Source organism: Mustela nigripes, chromosome 10 (assembly GCF_022355385.1).
Source record: "Mustela nigripes isolate SB6536 chromosome 10, MUSNIG.SB6536, whole genome shotgun sequence".
In the NCBI taxonomy this organism is placed as follows: domain Eukaryota; kingdom Metazoa; phylum Chordata; class Mammalia; order Carnivora; family Mustelidae; genus Mustela; species Mustela nigripes.
The window spans coordinates 8,739,681-8,763,142 of NC_081566.1; the positions used below are offsets into that span (position 1 = coordinate 8,739,681).

At 37.4% G+C, this 23,462-nt stretch overlaps 1 protein-coding gene across 2 annotated transcripts in view; it reads right to left on the reverse strand.

Annotated features, from left to right (window-relative positions):
• AKT3 (AKT serine/threonine kinase 3) overlaps positions 1-23,462 on the reverse strand; it is a 304,808-nt gene that overhangs the window by 66,426 nt on the left and 214,920 nt on the right. For both annotated transcript variants that reach the window (XM_059412531.1, XM_059412532.1), the window contains exon 9: positions 7,502-7,624. In XM_059412531.1, the coding sequence (XP_059268514.1) occupies positions 7,502-7,624 (123 nt within the window). The remainder of the gene's footprint in view (positions 1-7,501; positions 7,625-23,462) is intronic.

A 23,462-nucleotide genomic window follows, 5' to 3' on the forward strand; every position in this document is an offset into this window, starting at 1 on the left:
AAGATTATTTGCCTCAAGTGAAAATTATAAAAATGTATGAGGGGGGGAAGGAGTTTGTGCAAAATCAGTGCAATTTAAAATAGCAACAATAACTGATCTTCTCCTCCCAATCTGAACCCAAACTTATGGTTATCATCACACGGAGACACACATGAGGTCTAAATTGTGACCTTATAGTCTTATACAGACAAGGCTCCTAAGCTTGTTTGGTCATCTAGGTATAACCTAAAGGTTCACACAAGAAACACATAGACAAGAAACACGTGAAAAATGTATCAGCAGGAGAAATGACAATTCGCTTATTTAAGGAGTGGGGACTTGTTCTCCTTCATGTGATGACATATGACAGCGCTTACCTGAACTCAAAACAGAACTCCATATAAGGATATAAACATATCAATCATACAAAATGTGATAGTATATTTTGTCACATTATCCAAAGTCTTATACATGAGAAACCAAATATAATTAAGGAAGTCACGGTCACGGAAGAAAACAGGAGAACAGACCTAAGTCCGTGGGGACAGCACTGGCTGACCTAAATGCTCAGAACACGCCTCATGTACTGTAGAAACTTCAGTGAAGCAAGTTTGTCCTTCACAGGTCTTCGGGAAGGTGAAAGAACCCTACATATATTTTGAAACTTTCAAAAATAGGAGTTCTTTTATTTTACCTAAATTCAGATTATTGTGCATCTTCCTTATGCTCCTCTGCTAACTGGAACTTAAAACTCGAGCCTAATTTGCACAGATGGCAACAGGTCCCGAGTACTGAAACCAGTCAGAAACATCGAGAAAGAGTCTGTCTACTTCCCTTTCTTCTGTTCACCACTCCCTGCTTTGGTCTTTTTTTTCTTCAGGCTTCTGGCTTTCCAGCCTTTTTGCTTCTCTCTCAGAAACACCCTCCTCTTCCCTCTCCCATCTTGCCACACTGAGAAGTATATACCAGAGAGTCTGCTGCTTTGGCCGAATGAAAATATCAATGTCCTGCTCTCTTCATTGTTAAAAATATGCACACTCTTTTAATATATGAATATTATCATATATAAAAACAGAACCAAATTCAATTCTTAAAATCTGAAAGGTCTTTTTAAAAAGTATTTAGTAAACCTCTTTTATTAACACAATACATAAATTCTTATAAAAACTTCAAATCAAACATAGTAGTATTGAAGAGAATACGAATGTGTGTCTGTAGTCCGTTCCTCTCCTCCGACTCCCGTCCGTGTTGGGAGTATATTCTATTACTCCTCTCTATATGCGTTACGTGCATCGGAGAGTATTCATGGAAACATGAGAGCATGTACCATTTCTCTACATTTTGACAAGGCTATTTGGAAGCGAATGGAGACAGAAGTTTTTAAAAAACATTGTTTTTTAATACCAAAAAGTGTGTGTGTTTTTTTAAAAATCCCGAGTTGCACCTTGTTCTCTAGCCTCCTGTATCAATTCTAAGATGCCAGGGGTGGAGGGACAAGGAATGAGCCAAGACTCAGGGTAGGGCTGGAGGAGGGAGTACAATGAACGTGACCATGAGTCCCAGTCTGCCCAGAACGAGGCGATTTCCCAGGACGTAGGACCATGAGTCCCAGTCTGCAGAAAGAGGCGATTTCCCAGGACGCAGGACCATGAGTCCCAGTCTGCCCAGAACGAGGTGGTTTCCCAGGACGCAGGACTTCAACGTTCTATAACTGGGAAGTCCAGGGCAAACCACAACGGGTTGTCATCCTGTTTGTTTTATAAATCAGCTTTTAAAAAAAAAACATTACAATAATAAAGGAAGCAATGAGGTCAGAGTAAGGGATGACTGTGAGAGGTGGGCTGAGCTAGCACACTGCCTGGGAGGCAGGTGAGAGCGAAAAGGTCACATAATGAGAGTAAGTCAGAGAACGTGTAGGTCAATTCCAGCTTCATCCTTTCTCCCTGGGAGACCTTGGGCACGCTGTTGATTTCTGTGTGTCTCAAGCTCGTCTATGAAACAGCGGTAAATAACAGTAGTATCTGATGTGGTTGCTTTGAGAATTAGAGATACTGAATGCGGAACTTGACACACTGTACACATTCAATAAGTGTATCGATCATTTAGTCAACATGAAGAGTTTAATGTCTGAATTACGAGTTGTCATAATGGTGTGTGCTCCTCAAGATAACACGGGAAAGTTCAGAAAAAGAACACTTTGATCTGCTCAGTGACACTGTCAATATGCAATAATTTCTATTGAATAAAACAACAAAACATAAATACTTCGTATTTTTTGAGCCAGTTTTTAAATGGTGTCCACCTTCTCCCATCAATTACTATGCTCTCTGGACATCCTGAAATGTCATTTTACCAAGCATGACTGACAAATACAACTTATCCATTAAAAAGTATCAACAGTCGTCAGAGACGTATCACTTTACAGAAAGGATTTCCCCAAACTTAGTCTTGGATAAGGACACATCAGGGCAACCAAACATCCAGTCTTGTTAAAAAATAAATAATAATTTGACACAGATGCATAATCAAGTTTCTGCGGAATGTGAAGAACCACCAGGTTCGTGATTAATAAATGTGGAGGTTGTACGGAATCACCTGGAAGTCTTTTCAAAGAAGATCAAAGGCTTAGAGCAGATCAGAATCACCTGGAAATCACTTCCTCCATGCATTAAACTCTAAAGGGGATTTAGTCGAACATTCTGTGCCGAGGAGAAATGAAATAATTACAAGCGATCTCTCCTCGGTTCTCTTCCCGCAATCTCGCGGCTCTCCTAGCTTGCGTGGGCTGCGAAGCCCAGGATGCCCTGTGGTGCTGACTGCTCGGGTCCCCTCTGTTTATAAATTCCAAATCCATCTGCTTTTACCTCCAATCAGTCTTCGTTTCCGAGACTGAGGGCAGGCACTATGTTTACGCTCCACGGATGCATCCACAGGCAAAAGCAATGACAACATCAAATAGGAGGTTTGAGAGAAAAGATTATACATGAAAAACCCAAGTGATGCTTTTGCTGTTTGTCCAGTTAGAGAGGGCTGCGTTCTAACAGTTCATTCTCTGAGGAGAGAGAAACTGTTTACCTGTAGCTCACAGAGTCCCCATTCAAAAAAGGCAATGTTTTCCCCCGCAGAAGCAGACAGCCATTATCTGATAGAAGGTCTTAATTCAGTGCATATCCAAAAAAAAAAAAGTAGTAGATTTGGACATCTTTTTTCCCTCTGTGCTTTGTGGACGAGAAATCATAGCAAGAAAGTACTCTGCTCCTTCTTGTTCTTGCTGGTGTGTAGCATAAAACTAAATTCTAAAAATCCTTGCTGTCTTTAATACAGTGCTTCTCAACACTTCCCAGTACAATGAAAAATGATATTTGTCGGACGTGAGCAGCATCGGCGGACGACCTGCTTGAGGCCAGACCTGGCTGGCCCAGAAGCTCCAAGGCTTGGGTCCCCTGTAACCCATCTGTGGTATACAGGCTGGGAAGTTTTGCTCGGATGTACGCCAGGCTGGCCAAGTTCTGCACCCTCCCTAATATTCTAATGTAGATGCGTATTGTACTGTCTAGCTACCGTAGGCATCTCTTGGTTTCATTTTATTTAATTGGCTGGCACTGTGATTAAACAGAGGAATAAAAACTGCAGTTCCTAAGGGCTCTGATGGCTGTCGGTGCGGGTATGAACAATCTCTTCCACTCCGTCTTGTGCCCCATTCTGGCACAGTTACACCAAACCCGCTGTGTGGTACCCAGACTGCCTCCGGCCCAAGAACGCAGTCAGGAATCTGTCCTCTCCTCACCGCCTTCTCGGGTTTAGGGCCATCAAAGTGCCAACATGTCATACAAGTTGACCTGCAGGACCTTAACAACCCTGACCTTTAGAGAGTGTGTGGAAATACTGAAGGAAAACATGTCTCCACTTATGATGCTGCCTAGGCTGGAAATGGCTGCTACTGCACAGTGGGGGGACCCCACTTAGGGGGCCAGGCTGCTTAAGAACTAGACTACACATAAGGAACACAGCTCAGTAGTACAGTGTAATTTTAGAGGGTGAAGGGGTTCTTAATAGCAGTGGCTTAAGATTTTTATAGAAGAGAGAATCCAGAGTGACAGGTGAGAAGTGGGAGCTGGGTGAGGAGTCCCGAGACTCCGTAGGTAAAGCAAAAAGAACTCGGCTTTTGGTTAGACTGCGGGCTTATCTGTGGTGCGTGTCGGGCAGCGGATGAAGCCGGGGAAGACTCGCGGCCCATCGTTCTGAGCCCACATGGAGACCAAGAAATTACCTAAATCTATTTGTTGTTTTCTCATGTTAATAATGTAAATGGTTACATTAACCACTAAATTCTCTAATTAGGTAGAAAATAAGATTAGATGAATCACCAATAGAATGCTGTAGTGATTATATGCGAGTTTCTGCCCTTTCTTGCCCTGTGACAAACTCCCGGAGAAACTGAATCTTCAAGAACTCCGGTATCCTTTGCATACACCCCCCACTCAGCCTATTCTGTACTTGGATGGCGTGGCCTTTGAAAAGAAATCTTTCACCTGCAAAGTAAGAACTAAGCAGAAAGGAATATTTCGAAATATTTTGCATTGCTGACAGAATCTTAATAGGGATTTCTTCAAATTTTGATGCTCTCATGAACATATACTAGTTTTCCCTAAGTAATCACAAGGGATCTGAGTCCTAAGAGAGAATTTCATGTTATGGCAAATATTGATGAACTAAGCAAACTTACTTTTAGAAGTGTCACAAAGATCGTTGTAATTTATCTGCTGCCATGAACACCAACTTATTAGGAACTCTGAACTGATAAAATATCTTAAATTAACTTGCAAATGAAGTAAGTCTTGCCCTCCCTTGATACATGGGGTGTCAGCAAACAGGTACGGATTTTCTTGGGAGGCACAGCTATGACGGGCATCGGATGGGTTTGCATTTGAATAAACATGAGCTCATTAGTAAGGAGAGGATCAAGACAAATCTGAGCCTGATAAATTAAACTGGTTCCTAAATCAGTTCTGATGATGCGGTTTTTGATGTATCTGGTGTAAATGTATTGAAAACATCCAATCTCGTATCTTTAGCAGCTTCATTCGACTTTTAGATTTACAAAGATCTCCCAGAGTTCATCTAATGCATTCTTTCTCCATGAAGATTTCAACTCTACAAAGGCAGAAGGGTGTGTAAGGAGCAGGACGCCAGGCCTGGAGCAAGGATTCATGGTTTCCATAAACTTGCCCATGTCACCAACTTAGTCCTGGACTTCAAGTAAGACACCTGCTAGACTTCCAGGTTTCAGTGACCTCACCTGCTGAGTAGGAACAACCTGAAATCTCCGCCCACCTACAGGATCTCACTCTATTATGCATAAGCCTGTGTGCTACGGATACCAGTAATACGTGTAGAAATCTGAATGCTTGGCTTTTAACATTACGTGTATTCTTCCTGGTGTGTGTTTTGTGGCTCTGTCCTCTGTTATATAATTACTTAGACCTGAAGTTAATACTATATTTAATACTATATTTTAATAATGAAGTTAAATACGATATTTTAAAAAAGTAAACTTAAGAGAGCAGAGGCCACTTCACTGTCTAGTGAAGTCAGTGGATATGCATATGGTAACTACATGGTCTGGTATTCATACATACCAAAATTCTGTTTAAGAATCAGAAAGGACACAGCAATGAAACTCTTATTAAATGAACTTTGATATACCAACATGTCCATTCATCTCAGAAGGAATGATTAACAAAGACTACTGACCAAGACCATCCAAGACCATCCCCATTATCTCATTCCTTAATCGATCCTGGTGATCAATTGGGCATTCCTTCCCTTGTTTCTTTAGGTTAACAGTTCCTGCTTCCAGCTCAAGCATTTTGAAAGTCACTGAGTCCCTCCAAATGATTCTCACTTCCTTAAATCGAGAAAACACCCCCCTTTTCGCTACAACTAGAATCCATAAAAGATAACACTTCAGGCAAGGGGAGAGGAGCCTCAGAGAAGAGCTAACTATTTCTAAGTAAGTCTGGAAACGCAACATAACTTTTAAGTTTCATCATGCCATGGAACTACTTTCTTGAAAAAACGTCTAGATTTAAGCCATGTAAACACCATCGGATTACTTGGCCACACAGACCTAAGCTACAGGAGCTTAATTCTGTCACATTCCTGGTTATAAAGACTTCAGGTGCACTTTGGCCTTTGGACATCAGCTCATCCCCGATCTGGTGGTTCAGAGCTGCATAGTTCATTTTTCCTAAATAGAGTATTTATAGCTTCTTTTAAACTTGAACGCATAATATGTCATACAAACATACATACTATAAATCTCACTGTGATAGTATTTTGTGAGAGGGTTATACCTTAGGGTCATTCACAACCTAAAGGTACATGACAACAAAACCCTAAGAGAACCAGACAAGTGCTTAGTTAACTTAGGAACCACAGGTGTTTAAAAGGAGTGAGGCAGGAGTAAGGGGTAACTGTGATTTCTTTCAGGGTACGGAGATATATTTTGTACAGATGGGATTTCATAAAAGATGTCTATTTCTCCAAATCATACTTTAAGTGAACTAATAATTACTAAATTAAGCAACTCTGTATCAAATCTTAATAAGTCAAGATTACTGTATGCTTTACTTTTTACAAAAGTACAAGAGTCACGTTTAGAATGTGTTCAAAACATGTAATAGTGCACATTTCCTTAACGTGGCCGATCTAAGTCAAAACAGTGTCATGAACTTCACTACGACCTTCTATGAGCTACTCCAGGGCTCAGCAAACTATGGCCCATGAGCAAAGCTAGCCTACTGCTTCTTTTGGTAAATAAAGTTCTAGCTCAGGCATCTACCACCCTACAGGAGCGGAGCAGAGGAATTACAGCAGCGACTACGAGCACCCAAGCCTTTCTGGAACTTACAGAAAGTATGCCAACCGCTGAGCTATTACGAGGGTCTCATTAGGAAGAAACTCAGAGAAGTCAAGTCACTACAGTCCAAAAAACCCATGGTGCTTTTTGAAATGGAAAATGAATGAATCAAAAAGGCTGTATTAAAACGCTCCCGGTATTTAAACCCACCACAAAGTGAAGACCAAAATCAAATTAAATACTTCCCCCCACAAGAAATATCTTACCTATGATAAAAGTTTCTCCATAACACATCACAGGACGGTAGAACGTAATAATGAAAGTTACTTTAGAATGTCCCTGGCAAAGTCACTTGACTCCTAATTCGATGTTTACCATTGCTCGTAAATTTCCAGAAAAATGAAACTGTCATGGGCAGGTCAGAGCCGTCTAGCAGACATTACGGCGCATGTCAAAAACTCAGACATGAAGGACCTACGTCCGTATCAGTGAATGGAATTCCTGTCAAATGCAATGAACTACGTTCTTAAACAGACAGCTTTTTTTTTCCCAACTAAATCTGCTTTTCTCCAAACTGTGTAACTTTGTAATTTCTTTGTGTTTGTCCCTATAGTCTCTGCAAAAACAAATTTTGATTACTTTTTTTTTTTTTTTTTTTACCTTGAGATCACGGTACACAATCTTTCCGGAATGTAGATAGTCCAAAGCAGAGACAATTTCTGCACCATAGAAACGTGTGCGGTCCTCGGAGAACACCCGCTCTCTCGACAAATGGAAAAACAGCTGCAGGGTAAACAGCAGGGACAGGATTGTAATAATTACTGATTTAGTGCGGGAAATTAACACAAACATAAAACACCTCTCATCACCATATTGTGATGATAGATAGTGTACTCTCAGCGGACACGGAGCACTCTTACACAGCAGCTGGCTTATCTTCTCCAGGTTTCCAAGGGGAGACTGCGAGCTGTTAAATCAGCGTTTTAATCAATATACCAATCTTGTTTAAGGCATTCTGCTTGCTACCCATTTAACCTTCAGTTACTCGAGGAAAAAAGTATGCATCATCAGACTGCATTTTCCCCTCGCTGTACTGTTGCTTCACTCTTTCAAGGATGAGGCACTGAGACATGATTAAAATAAATGTACACAACAGAGATGTAATATTTCTACTTAATTATTTGATTTACATTTGATTTCAAAGAAAAGACTGCTGATTTGCCAAAACCGATAGATGGGAGCTTGTTACATTCTACAAGCATCTTGACTTCTTCGGATCTCTAGAAATGTTTTCAAAGTTTGAATCAAGGTTTTTCTACAATGACAAACCATAAGGCTTCAAGTTTTCACTTTCGTAATGGCCAAAAGGACTGAGAAGCTGCTGTTACCTCTCCTTACTTCAGTAATAACCACATCACCAACCTCCCCTCATTAATCATTTATACTACACGCTCATTCACTTCTCTTCATCACCTACAGGACAGACCACTCCTCGCTCAACAGGCATTTCCTGGGAGCTCAGTGCGGCCACACGCGCAGCTCTGCATTTGGACGAGCTCCTTATTACGATACTGCCCATCTCATCTCAGTTCAACACCGCTTATGGGGAAGGAGCAGGTTCCCGGCACTATGAATTGACTTTCAATGTACTGTTTCACTGTATTAAGAAATCTGCCAAGAACAATGAAAGATCTTGATGGTGCTGGGTACATGGCTAGATATCACTGTAGGTACTCAGTACACGTCTGTGATTAAAGAAAAGAAGCCATCAGTGTATCCTGGACTACAAAATCAGAAATTAACTACACCTTCACATGGATTATGGACTCTTGGTATTCCAAAAAATGTCTAAGAATAATGATTAATGAAGACTTGTTCCTCACACACCAAATCATAATTTAAGCAACATAAAAACAGATTTCTTCTGACAGAGCTCTTCCTTTTTTCCACCTCCACTGAAGAGTCTATCATTATTTTAAGATCTATTTTATCCATAACCCACTGTCACAATAAAGATCAGGAGGGAATATGACTTAACAATTGAATAAAAAAAAAAAAGACTGGCTTAACATTAATTATAGTAAAACTAAAATACTTGGCAGACAGTCTCTAAACTCTAATGCCTCTTCTATCTTGCCATATTTTATCAAATCTAAAATGTTCCTGATTGGAACTCCATCATTTTAAGTTAATACTAAGAAACAAAAAAAGTTGTCAATTCAAGCTATAGTAAACCATCAACTATCAAAGGAATTCTGACTGCAGAAATGGTAAATATGTCTTACAAATGATCCAAGATAGTATGCCAAGTATCAAACCAATACGTACAATTACTCAGGGATATCTCAAAATTTATTCATTTTATATAGGCAGATATATTTTCTTTTCTTTTTTTTTTTTAAAGATTTTATTTATTTATTTATTTGACAGAGATCCCAAGTAGGCAGAGAGGCAGGCAGAGAGAGAGGGGGAAGCAGGCTCCCTGCTGAGCAGAGAGCCCGATGAAGGGCTCGATCCCAGGACCTTGAGATCACGACCTGAGCCGAAGGCAGAGGCTTTAACCCACTGAGCCACCCAGGAACCCCGGCAGATATATTTTCTTAATGTATTGGCATCCAAATGAGGATGAGAAGTAGAAAGAAGCATGTATCATCAGTAAAGCCATTCTGAAAAATGTCTGGGTCAAAATAACTTCTGCCATGCTTTATTCAAAATACCGCTAACTTGGATGAAGGAACCTCTGTGATCTCTATGTAGATTTATGGCAATCCTCTAATGGGATGAAAATACTGTTTAGATTTCTAAATTTTTCAAAAATAATGTCAAGCTTACTACTTACTTATCTACAGTATAAAAGATAGAGATCCTCCCTAAATCAATATAATACATGCAGGCTTCTAGATCTTTATTTGGACCATATTCTTCAATTTGTCTCCCAGCCAAATTTCTATATAAATATCAGCTTAAAAAAATGATGCTTAAGGAGAAGGACCTTATTTCTCAATCTGCTGTCCTCTCATGTCTACCCTTGTTACCTTATGGAACTAATTCTTGCTAAGATTAGCCAAGGATCTACCTCTTAATTGCCAGATCCAATGATCTATTTATAGTCTGCCCTTCTTCCTGGTCTGGACCTGAGGACATTGGCTGTTGGCTTCCTCCTTGAACATGTTCCTTGGCTTTGGTGATACATCTCTCTCCTGATTTTCTACCTAAATCTCTGGTATTCTGTCTCAGTTTCTACGTTGGCTTTGAATCAACTTTCCATTTAGTGAGTATTAATTATTTTAAAGTCACTGTGTTGGGCACTAGTTAGAGAAAAAGATGGCATACAGATGTAGAGAAATCAAATAAAGTAAAAAAAGACTAAAACACAAGGGGAAAGGGGAAAAGGACACAGAGAATTAAAATGAGAGGAATACAAATGAATACAGTTCATGAAAACATGCCATCCTACAATAATCAATGAGAGCAAGATAAAAAACATAAAGAGACAATTTAGCATATCCAGAAAGAGCACTGTCACCGAAAGAGTTCGGAGATGAGCATCTTCATACACTGGTAGCTGGAGTGTAAGCAGAGAGCAACTCTTCACAGGGCAACTGGCAATAGATACTAAGATAATTTTTAAAGTACCATAGTTCCTTCTTTAGAAATTTCCTTTTAAAAGGGGAAATGCAGAAGTCTTTGACAAAAGGATATCCTCTGTAGCAGTATATATGAAAAAAAATGCAAGAACAGTCTTTATACTATATTGAAAAATTAGATTTTCATCTAATATTGTATCAAAATAAATCCCTGATGTAGTCATAGTTAAATATAAAATATTAAACTAATTAAAATTTTAACTAGAAAACAAGGCTTAAAAAGTTCATGGGACCAGACTTTCCCTCTTGCTCTACACAACTGGGCAAAAACACGTAAAACAACAACAAAATGACAACTGGGAAAAGTATCTAACAGAATTCTCTTTAACTACTGGACAATGGGCAGTCCAGGACCAAGATCTTTGTGAAGAGAGAAACTAATGAGTGAGCCCTAAAACCAGCTGCCTTCTGTCCGAGGGCACTTTATGGAACATACCGGCAGGAAAGGACTGATCCCAAGCATAACCCAGGTCTCACTGTCGGAGAGTGAAAAGCAGACTTCGCGGAGGATGAGGTAAGTGGCATGTGCAGGACGGATGAGCCCCAGTGAGAAGGAAGCTACACAAAATCCATAGTCCAGTCTGCTGCGGAGTACAAGCAATGCGAGGGTAAGGTTAAAGTATGCGAGAACAAGCAGAGAACAAATGGAGGTCTTCGTGCTCCGTGATTCCCGGAGCTCACTCAGAGCTGAGACACATCCAATTTCTGACCAGTCAGAACCACGTCATCACGGAATAGGCAGGCATTCAGGAGACATTTCAAAAACAGTCAAAGGTAAACCCACAAAAGCTAGCAAATACGGAGAAGACCACAAAATCCAGGCATTCGTGTAAAATTCTAGTGATCTGGTATCCATCAACAATTACTAGACACAAGGAAATGTAGGAAATATGACCCATAATCAAGAGAAAAATCAGTCTTTAGACCTTAAGAACAACAGATGATGGAATTAATAGGACTGACTTTAAAACGGATCATGAAAAGAAAGAGAAAGGAAAATATAAGTAGAAATGAATGGGACTTCTAGAGACAAAAAATAATAATAAATGTGTAAATCTGTGTGTCTCTATAAATCCCGATATGATGAAAACTCATAAACATGCATGAATAATCGTAACAGAAGGCAGATCACATTCAAACCACAGAAAAACCAGTGACAGAAAACCCTTTAAAAATACCGAGGGTGGAGAAACATTACATACAGAGGAACAAACAGGAGAATAATCCTCGCCTTCTAAGAGACTACAGGGGCAAAAAGGCAATGGAACTATACATCCCAATGGCTAAATGAAAAACAAAAACGTATCTTAAAATTCTGCATCCAGTGGGAAAATCCATCAAAGAGGAAGCACATGTATGTGAGGAAAATGCTGAGGCCAGGAAAGAGATAATGGAAGAGGTCAGATGAAGTGATCGCAGACTCGCATGAGCTCAAAATACTTTGCCTCCTCAGGTGGCAGGACAGAAAGGCTTCCCAAGAGACGTGGTGGTGGCCAGGAGTGTCTGGGAGGTTACTGCCTCTGTAGCACAAAGGCCAGGGTGGCCAGGCTTGGCTTAAAAGCTAGCCTAGAAAAGATCACTGCTTATGAGTCAGACCAACCTGAGAAGAACAAGGAAATTATAACCCATTACTGGAGAAAAATCAATGAATAGAAACAGACTCAGAAAGTGACACAGACAACAGAATAGAAGAATACCATGATAAAGCAGCTATTAAGATATAGTTTCAAGGTTCAAAAGGTAGAGAGAGAAGCATAACAGGGAAATAAATGAGAGGTATAAGGAAAACAAAGTCCCAAATAAAACCCTAAGAGATAAAGTCTGAGATGTCCTAGATGAAAAATGAAAAACTGGATTGAATTATCACCTTGCTAGACCCTGGAGGGGGGGTGGATGATAACAGACTTGAAGACGCAGGAAACAAATCTAAAATTAAAGACAGGAAAACAATAATGGAAACGATGAACAGAACATTAATAAACAGTAGGACAGTATCCTGCAGGCTAAAAGATGCGTAAGTGCACTCTTGGGATAGGACACGAGAAATGAAAGAACAGAAAAAAAAACACTTAACCAAAAAGTTTTCAAATTTGATGAAAACTAAAAGCCTACAAATTCACAAAGGCTTAAAAAAAACCCAACAGAAAGAAATGTGAAGAAAATCCTACAAGGCACATCATAATTAAAGAGCTGAGAGCAAGTGCTAAAAGGAAAGCGTAACAGGACGGGGGAACTCGGTAAGCACATGGAACAAAGAATGGGAGCAGACGACTTGTCAGAAACTGTGCAAACCAGAGAAAGAGGAGAGGCATCTTTGTAGTAATTAAATATAGAACTGGCAAACTACAATTTTATACACAGCTAAAATAACTTTCCAAAAATGACGGCAAAATAAAGCCTTTCGGGGACATGCAAAAGGTTAGGGAAATCATCAGAAATACTGCACTATAAATGTTCAAGGTAATGCTTCAGGCTGGTGCAAAATGGTACCAGATGAAAAGCTGAGTGTACACAAGGTAAAAAAGAGACTGCAAATCATAACTTTGTGGGCTAATATATATTGACTTTTCATATGTTTTTAATCTCTTTAAAAGACAGTGCTGGTCTAAAACCAAAAAAACAACGCATTGTGGCATTCATAGTACAGGTAAAAGTAAAAATGTATTAACAACAGCACAAAACCATGAAGGGGGAAAATGAAGGTGTGCTGGTGGAAGGGTCCTAGGATATGTAAGACAGCACAGCCTACCCTGAACATAAAATGAGACCAGTTAGGAGTGCCGGGGTGGCTCCGATGGGTGAGTGTCTGACTCCTGTTGTCGGCTCAGGTCACAATCTCAGGGCCATGAGATGGAACCCCTGTGTCCACCACCACACTCAGCGGGGAGTCTGCTTGAAATTCTCTCTCTCCCTCCTCCCCTTTCCACACTCACGCCACTATCTCCCTGTCTCTAAATAAATAAACCTTTAAAATCTTCCAAAAATGTGGTAAGTTAAATATGAGTTTGTATTTAAAAACCAATTCGTGGCGCTTGGTGGCTCGGTGGGATAAGCCCCTGCCTTCGGCTCAGGTCATGATCCCAGGGTCCTGGATTGAGCCCCGCATCAGGCTCTCTTCTCAGTGGGGAGCCTGCTTCCTCCTCTCTCTCTCTCTGCCTGCCTCTCAGCCTACTTCTGATCTCTGTCTGTCAAATAAATAAATAAAATCTTTAAAAAAATGTAAAAAAAAAATAAAAGAACCAACTCAAAAAATTCTTCCCCCTAGTTTGATAGTAAATTCTACCAAACTCTTAAAAGAGAGGGAATAACAATTTCATGCAAATACTTGCAGAAAACAGGAGGAAATACCTCTTAAACATAAGGCTAGTATTACCTTAATACAAAACTAGACAAGGGCATTACATGAAATGGTATTGATATTCCCTCATAATCATAGATGTAAGAAGACTTAACAAAACTTGAGCAAATCATATGCAACAAAAGATGATAATACATCATGACTCGTGATGGTTACTCCCAAGAATGAAACACCGGATTAACATTTGAAACCAACGTAATCTGCCATATTAACAGACTAATAAAGGGAAGACCATATGATCACCTCAAATGATGCAAAAGGAACTTTTAAAACAACTCAGTGGCCATTGATACTAAAATCTTCTAACCAACCAGGAACAAGAGAGAACTTCCTCAAGCTGATAAAAGGCATCTAAAAATGTACTGCTAACATCACATTTAAGAATGATGAACTGAATCTTTTCCCCGAGACTGGGAACAAGAATGCTCACTTCTTTCATCTGGTGTGTGCAGGGGTTCCTAGTCAAGTGAACTATGGCATAGACAGACAGACAAATACATAAATGCCATACTGACTGGAATAGAAGTTAACTGCCTTTATTCACAGACAGCAAGCCTGTCTACATAGAAATTCCAAAGAAATTTACAAAAAGAAATGATAAAATTTATGAGATTCAAAAGGCCATTGGATACAACGGGAGTAGACAAAAATCAGTAGTTTTATATGCTAGCAACAAACAACTGGCAATGAAAACACAATAGAAACATGTAAGGAGAAACTGAAAAAAGTTATGTAAGACCTATATATGAAAAATCACAAAACTTTTTTTTTTTAAGATCTTATTTATTTATTTGACAGACAGAGATCACAAGTAGGCAGAGAGGCAGGCAGAGAGAGATGGGGAAGCAGGCTCCCCGCTGAGCAGAGAGCCCAAAGTGGGGCTCGATCCCAGGATCCTGAGATCATGACCTGAGCGGAAGGCAGAGGCTTAACCCACTGAGCCACCCAGGTGCCCCTCACAAAACGTTTTACTAGAACTTAGAGAAGACATAAGTAAACAGATACACTGAGTGCAGGGATCAGAACACTAATATTACTGACAGGTCCGTTCTCCTCAAACTAATCTATAAGCTCAAAACAATCCCATCACAGTCCCAGCAGACTTTTCAGAAAAGATTAAGAAGAGATTAAGAAGCTGATACTAAACTGATATGGAAATGCATAGGATCTTGGAGGGCCACAACAATTCTGAGAGACAATAGTGCACTTCCTGATGATAAGATATACTTTAAAGCTGTAATAATCAAGTCAGTATGGTACTGGTGTAAGGAAAGACACATCAATTGATGGAATGTAACAGGGAGTCCAGAAACAAATATATGGCATTGATTTTTGACAAAGGTATCAAAGTCAGAGTACAGCCTCTCCAACAAAAGATGCCGGAGAAACAGGACATTCATAAGGGGAAAAAATGAACCTCAATCCTTATCTTACTGTATACATAAAAATCAAATTAAAATGGGTCATAGACCTAAATGTTGTACAACTATAGAAGTTTCTAAAAGAAAATATTTGTAACTTAGGGTAGACAAAGACTTCTTAGGTAGTAGACCAAAAATATAAAAGCCAGAAAACAGAAGAACTGATAAACTAGGGCTTTAAAATTAAAAACTACTGTTGTCAAAAAATATCAAGAAAACAGACAGGGTACAGTACAGGAGAAATTATTTGTGATATATTTGGCAAACTACTTATAACTCTTAGAATACAATAAGAAAAAAAACCAATTAATAAATAGGCAAAATATTGGGACAGGTCACAAAAACTGTATTTGAACAGCCAAGAAGTGTGTGAAAAGATATTTAGTATCATTAATCATCAGAAATGGAACTTAAAGCTATACTACTACATTTCTGTATACGAACTAGAATAACTAAATTAAAAAGACTGACTCCATCAAGTGTTGGTGAGAATGTGGAACCAACAGAATTCCTACGACAACAACAAGTCAAATGACACCACTACTTTAGAAAACAGTGTTGGAATTTTTTTAAAACATAAACACATGCTTATTAGAAACTCAGCAATGATACTGCCCAGTATATAACCAAGAGAAAAGAAAACTGGCTCATGAATGTGCATATCCCCTTCATTATTAGGCAGTAACTGGAATTAATCCAAATGTACATGAAGAGCAGGGTAGATTAACAGGCCTTCCTACGGCTATACGTGCCTCACCTACTCAGCCAGAAATGGAACAAGCTTGGGAGAAATGCAACAAAAATACTGGGCTGAGAAAAAGACACACAGAACAACATATATTGTATGATTCCATTTCAAAGAAATTTCAGAACTGGTAAATCAAATCTTTAAGTCAGAAGGCAGGTCAGTGGTTGCCTTGGGCCAGATGTGGGTTGGGGGACTGGGTGACAGATGACATGGCAGAACTTTTTGCGGCCATGGAAATGGTCCACATCTTTATTATAATGGGAACTCCATGCACATATACGTTTGTCAAAATTCACATATATTTCATAATTTTTTTAAATTACGAATTTTTAAATTTTTAAAAATTCACTTCTATTTAAAGTGGACACATTTTATTGTATGTAGATTATACCTAAGCAAAGTTGACTAAGTAATGGAAACAATCTAAATGTTCAAAAATTTGGTCAGGATTTAATAAATTAGCATATATCTACATAATTAATTACCAGACAATGAGTATTTTATAACACTGAATAAAATGGAAACTGTGTACAGTATACAAACAGGAAAATATATTAATGTGGTAATAGCAATTATTGCTAGGTGGTGAGATTTAGAGTGGTTTTCATCTTCTGTTTTATACCTTGAAAATCACTTGTAATTATTTGTTTAATATTAATTCCCCAAAACACTAAGATTTCCTTAAATACAGAGACCATCTGTCTTATTCACATTTAGACCAAGTACGCAGCACAGTAACAAGCCTGTAGCAACAAGCAGTCAATAAATTTTTCAACTGAATTGAAATAACTTTTTGGCTTTTTGATGTTCTGCAATGAATGTGCAGTTCTTACATTTATAATAGGAGAAAACCTTACAAAGCTGTCACATACGTGTACTGTTAACCCTTGTGACAAATTTAATGCTCTATTAATTTGGTTTTCTTGGCAGAGGCACAAGGAAAAGAGAAAGACTACACAAGTACCTAGAGCTTGGCATCCTCACCACCAGACCTCGTATCCCGTGTTATGTGCTTTCTAAGTATGTCAAGAATGAAGGGAAATTCAAAAATATTTTTCAAGTAATTATTTATAGGGAAAATAAGGCTTACAATTTTGAAGATAAAGTATTTTCATTAGAAGCAAAATAAAATCATATAAAATACCTGAATATTATTTTGTTCAAAAACAGTAACGAGTTATTTGCTACTCAAGTAAAAAGCATGTTTAGAAATTTAAGTTCCTTTAAGGGAAAGACTCCATGTTTTTTGGTTGGTTGTACTTAGTCCTACTGTAGGAAGACACTAATGTGAATAGATTATCTTAACCTACTAAATAAACAAGTCTGTATTTCATCACGAAACTCATGTTTATTTTGCATACAGACTGATCTATTTTGAAAAAGTTATATTCTTTATTTTAACCGAAGAGTAATTGATATACAAAGTCCTACTAGTTTCAGGAGTACGTCATAGTGATAGTGACTCGATATTTTTATATATAGTAAAATGATCCTCACAATAATTCTAGCTATGATCTGGTCACCACATGCCATATATGCCTTTGTTGTACATCACATCCCCATGATTTATCTGTTTTATAACAAAGTTTGTATCTTAGTCCTCTTCATCTATTTTTCCGCCCTCCTCCCTCTGGTAACCAACAGTTTATTTCCTGTATTTATAAATCTGTTTCTGTTCTGTTTGTTCACTTGCTTTGTTTTTTAGATTCCACATCGAAGTAGAATCTATAGCTTATCTATCTTTCTCTGCCTGAATCATTTCATTTAGCACAGTGCCCTCCTGGTCCAACCATGTTGTTGTGAATGGCAAGAGTTTGTTCTTTTTTATGGCTGAGTACTATTCCATTGTATATGCAAGTGTTTGTGTAGATATGCATATATATACAAAGTTATAAAAAAGTAACATATATCCTAAATGATATAAATGTAATATAATATATAATATTAAACATTATATATATAATATATAATATATATCACATCTTCTTTACCCATTCATCTATCAGTAGACACTTAAATATCCTGGTTATTATAAACAATGCTACAATGAAAGGAGAGATGTGTTTCTCTTTTCAAATTAGTGTTTTCATTTTCTCTGAGTAAATATCCAGAAGTGGAATTTGCTAGATCATATGATAGTTCTATTTTTATTTTTTGAGAAACTTCCATACTGTTCCCCATGGTGGCTGCACTAGTTTGAATTCCCAACAATACTGTACAAGGGTTCCCTTCTCTCTACATTGTCGCCAACACTTATGATTTTTTTGTGTTTTTGTTAACAGCCAATCCAATGGGTGTGAAGTGATATCCCATCGTCACTGTGAGTTGCATTTTCTGATGATGAGTCATGTTGAGCATTTTTTCATGTGTCTGATGGCCACTTGCATGTCTTCTTTGGAAAAACATCTATTCAAGTCCTCTGCCCATTTTTTAATGGAGTTGGGTATTTTTATATTAAATTGTATAAGTTTTTAATATATTTTGGATATTAATGCCTGATCGTATGTATTATTTACAAATATCTTCTTCCATTCAGTAAGATGCCTTTTCATTTAATTGATGGTTTTCTTCACTGTGCAAAAGTTTAGTATTTAATGCAAGTAACTTTTCAAAAAACAAAAAAATCTGGAAATAAAAAATTTCCTAAGAATTTTACTGCAATCTAAGATTTTAAACTCATTTTTCTTCTTGTATATACCACTTGTACAACTTTCGGTCATTCCTTGGTAATGGTAGAAAACAAAAAGGGTTAACTAGAGAGTAACAAAATATACTCAATGATGACAATTATCACAACATCCACTGAGCTTAAAACCTGAATATTCTGAAGACAGCTAACTAGTTAAAGCAAGACATGTCTGCACCATGGGTGGATCAAGACATCCCCTGGGTTTGTAAAAAGACTTAAGATTAAAAGAATGGCTCTGGCTCATCCACAGAGAAACAAATCAATGATAGTGTCTTAGTCTGTTCAGGCTGCTCTATAACAAACACCCAAGATTGGGGGCGGCTTTTACACAATAGAACTTTACTCCTCATAGTTCTGGGAAGTCCAAGATCAAGGCACTGGCAGACTGGGTGTCGGGTGAGAGCTTCCCTCCTAGTTCACCAATGGCTGTCTTTTTGCTGTATCTCCATGTGGTGGAAGGGCAAGTAAACTCTTTGGGGTCACTCTTTTAAGGGGACTGATTCCTCCCACAAGGGCTCAATCCTCATGACTCATCACCTCCCAAAGACCCTGCCCTCCTGGTACCATCACACTGGGGGTCAGGCTTCAACACTGGAGTCTTGTGAGGGGAGCACAAATACTCAGTCCATAGCAAATACTACACAACTGGAACAGTATTAAATACATCATGAAATAAACACTTGAATACTTAATTTTATAGGCTTGAATGAAAGTATTCTTACATTTAACAGGCAAGTCTTCACTGAATTATCTCCCAGATAATGTTTATCCTTTTTACAAGCTAAGCTCACAGTTTGCATTTATTTCACACCAGAAAATTAATGCAAAGTAATCAATGTTTGCACTTAATTTTTAAGTAAGGTTCTTTCGAAAATGATTATGATACAGATTTAAGTACAAAAATGCCTTATTTAATAGTATAGTTCAATATATATTTCTTGAACTACAAATTAATCCTTTAGAATACCACAGAAGAACTGACAGAGATATAAGGTCAGAGTTGCTGGAGGCTGAAACTGTGTTAGCTATAAATTATCAGCTAAATGCCTCAAGCCCTATTCATCTGCTTCTTGGCCCCTTCCTACAAGTCTGAAAATGTAAAAAGAATTCTAGATCACCAACTAGGTGACCGGTATTTCTGTGAAAGCATAGCCTGTACACAGGCAATTTTTAAAAAAAGTAATGCAAGTTAAAATTTTCTGGGATTAAAAGTCTGGAAACACTTAAGGATGTGAAAAGACAAAAAATACCTTCCTTTAATCATTTTAAATTTCCAATCCATTATTATAATTAAAATAATTCTTCATTTGGAAAATAAAACATACTTTTAAAAAGGTAAAATTTCTCAAGGTAATTCTTTTAAAATATTTATATTTATTAGGATATATGTGATATATTTGGGCTATATTCAATACGAATACAAGAAAAATAATACACACTATCATTCTGGAGCATTAAGAACAGTACATTCTAACAACAATCATAAAAGCTACATAATGTTATCTCCATATTACAGATGACTAAATATAATAAGCGATTAAACATAAGTGATTATTCCCATTACTATCAGAATAGGCACTATTGTTTTAGATTTATTTACTTATTTATTTATTTGAAAGAAAGAGAGAGAGAGTGAGTCTGGGGGAGGATGGGTAGAGGGAGAGAATCCTAAACAGATGCCCTGCTGAGCGCACAGTCCCTCAGGACCCTGAGATCATGACCTCAGTGGAAACCAAAAGTCAATGCTTAACTGACTGAGCCCCCCAGGCGCCCCACAACAGGCACCATTTCTGTGTACTGCTACTTGCTGGGCACTGTACCAAGTGACTTACGGGCATAACCTGCAAAACATCCTTATAAAATAGAGTTACTATCTGCATCACAGAAACGAGAAAACTAAGGCTTGGAGGTGTTATAAAATTTGCCCACCATCACATAGCTATTCAGTGGTAAAGCTGAGACTCAAACAGAGTTTGTCTGTCTCTAAGGCATATCATCTATTTATCATACTAAAACTACAATTTCTATTAATTTGAGATGATAAATGTATAAATTATTCCATTAAGAAGAACTGAACATAAGAAATAATAAAAATAAACAAACAAACAAATAAATAAATAGAAGAAATGGCTCTAATTCTCCTTAATAGCATAATATGAACTGCGTAAGAGAAAGAACTTACTAGCGTAGACGAAAATAGGAATGCAGCCCATCTCTGGAGAAGGATCAGTGTGCCGAGAGCTGGGAGCTACAAATGGTCTCTCTCCAGGGCCCCTGAGCCTCTAGCTGCTTCCCCATACTTTTTGCTACCAAGTCTCAAACTAAGCACTACGTCCTCAAACAGGGTAACTCAATTTAGCGTAAGTAGGTTCTCCATTTTTTTCTCTCTCATACTATAGTATTCTGTTCACGATTATGATATTTATTGGGTTTATTTTCTAATATGACTGTTTATTCACCCCAGTGCACCCCAAGACCAGAACCCAATAAGCACTGAGTAGACATTTCTGAATGATAAACAAACCTTATTTGGAAAACACACATCTTTAAATAGTCCATTGGTCAAAAAAACAGGACATGAGAAATCAGTAAATTTGGGAAAAGAATAGATACAACAGATATAAAAAAATGCAAAAACATACATAACATTAAAATATGCTGTATTCATATGTAAATACAACAAAAAATTTGTTCCTATAGGGAAGTTTATACATTAAATAATTGTATTAGAAAAGAAAAAAAGGTTTAAATAAATGCTTCAAGTTTCCAGATTATGAAGCAACGGTAAGAAAAGCAAATTAAATCCAAAGAAAGGAAATAATAAAGGTAAGAGTAAAAACCAATGAAATACGCAACTCCAAAATACTAGAAGAAAAACAATAGAACCTAACACTGAGAATATCCATAAAAATTAACCTTTAGGAAGAATGATCATAAATAAAGAGAATACACAAATTGCAATAGTGAAAGAGAGATGTTAACCACTGCTCCCTACAGACACTAATGCAATAACAAGTGATTATTAACAATATTAAGCAAATACACTTAAAATTTTAGATGAAATGAACAAATTCTTGGAAACACATAAACTACCAAAGCTTACTCAAGGAAAAAAAAAAGGCATGGGTGTGTGTATGTATGTATATATATATATATATTTTTTTTAATTAATTAATTATTTAATTTTTTCCAGTTCATTGTAAAAACCTTCCTACAAAGAAAACTCTTGGTCCAAAAATTTCACTGGTGAAATCTACCAGAAAACAGAAGAGGACGCAGTGTTTCCCAACTCATTTCAAGAGGCAAACATTACCCGGAGTTCAAACCCAGAGACATTACTTGGGGTAGGGAAGAGGAGAGACCTAAAGACTATTACAAAGAAACAAATATTCAAAATTCTTAATAAAATTTTAGCAAACTGGATTCAAGAACACATTGAGAGGGTAATATCTCATAACTAAGTTGGTTTATTTAAGAAAGGCAAAATTGGTTTAACATTAAAAAAAATCAAACAACAAAATTCAAGGTATTAGCAGAATAAAGAAGAAACAAAAATGCATGAGATTAGAAAGAAGTAAAATTGTGTCTGTCCTCACCAATATGATCATCTATACAGAGAATCTCAACACATTTACAAAAACAATTTTTAGCAAGAATGTAAGATTCAAGGGTAATAAGTATTAATTGCATTTCTATATATTATCAACCAACAATTCAAATTGGAAAGACCAATCACTTAAAATAACATCAATAACAAAATAGTTCAGGATAAATTTAGCAAAAAAAACTCAAGACCTGTACCCTAAAATCTACATAATATTGTTGAAAAAATTAAAGAAAATCTAAATAATCAGAAAGATATACCATGCTCATGGATCAGACACATTACTATTAATATGTCAATTCTCTCTAAATTGATCAACAGATTTAAGACAAGCCCAGCTGAAATGAAGGTGATCTTTATGTAAAAATCAATAATCTTATTCTATAATTTATATGGAAATATTAAGGAAATAAGGTTGTGGAAACAATTTTTTTAAAAGAAGAGCAAAAGTGGAAGACCCAAATGCCTTACTCTAATGTAAATGTTGAAGACAGTGTGGCAGGCATAAGAATGGACAGAAGCAGATTAATGCAACCAAAGAGAAGGTTCAGATATCCACCCACATGTATATGGTCAACTGATTTTTGACGGAAGTGTCAGGGTAATTTAGTGGGAAACAGACTGTATTTTCAACAAATATGCTGGAACAACTAGACATCCAAAAGCAAAAAAAAAAAAAAAAAAAAGAGGAAGAAGAAGAAGAAGAATTTTGACTCATATAGCACCATATACAAAGATTAACTTGAAATGGATCATAGACCTAAATATAAGTGCTGAAACTATTCACCCTTTTAGAAGAAAACATGGGAGAAAAATCTGAAACTTGGGTGAGGAAAAGAGGTTTTAAATTAAACAGAAAATGCACACACACACACACACAACTTGATGAAATATTTCATCTACTTTACAAGAGTTGTCCTTCAAAGGACACTTTTAAGAAAACCTAACAAAAGAAGATATCCAAACAGCAAATCAACACAGAAAGATGCTTAATATCATTAGTTGTTCAGGAAGTTCAAATTAAAACTACAAGATAACACTACATGCCCACCAAAATGGGTAAAGCATAAAGACTAACCATGACAAGCGTGGTGATGATGGTAAATAACATCCTAGAAATGCAAAATGTAATTTAGCAGTTTCTAAGGAAGCTG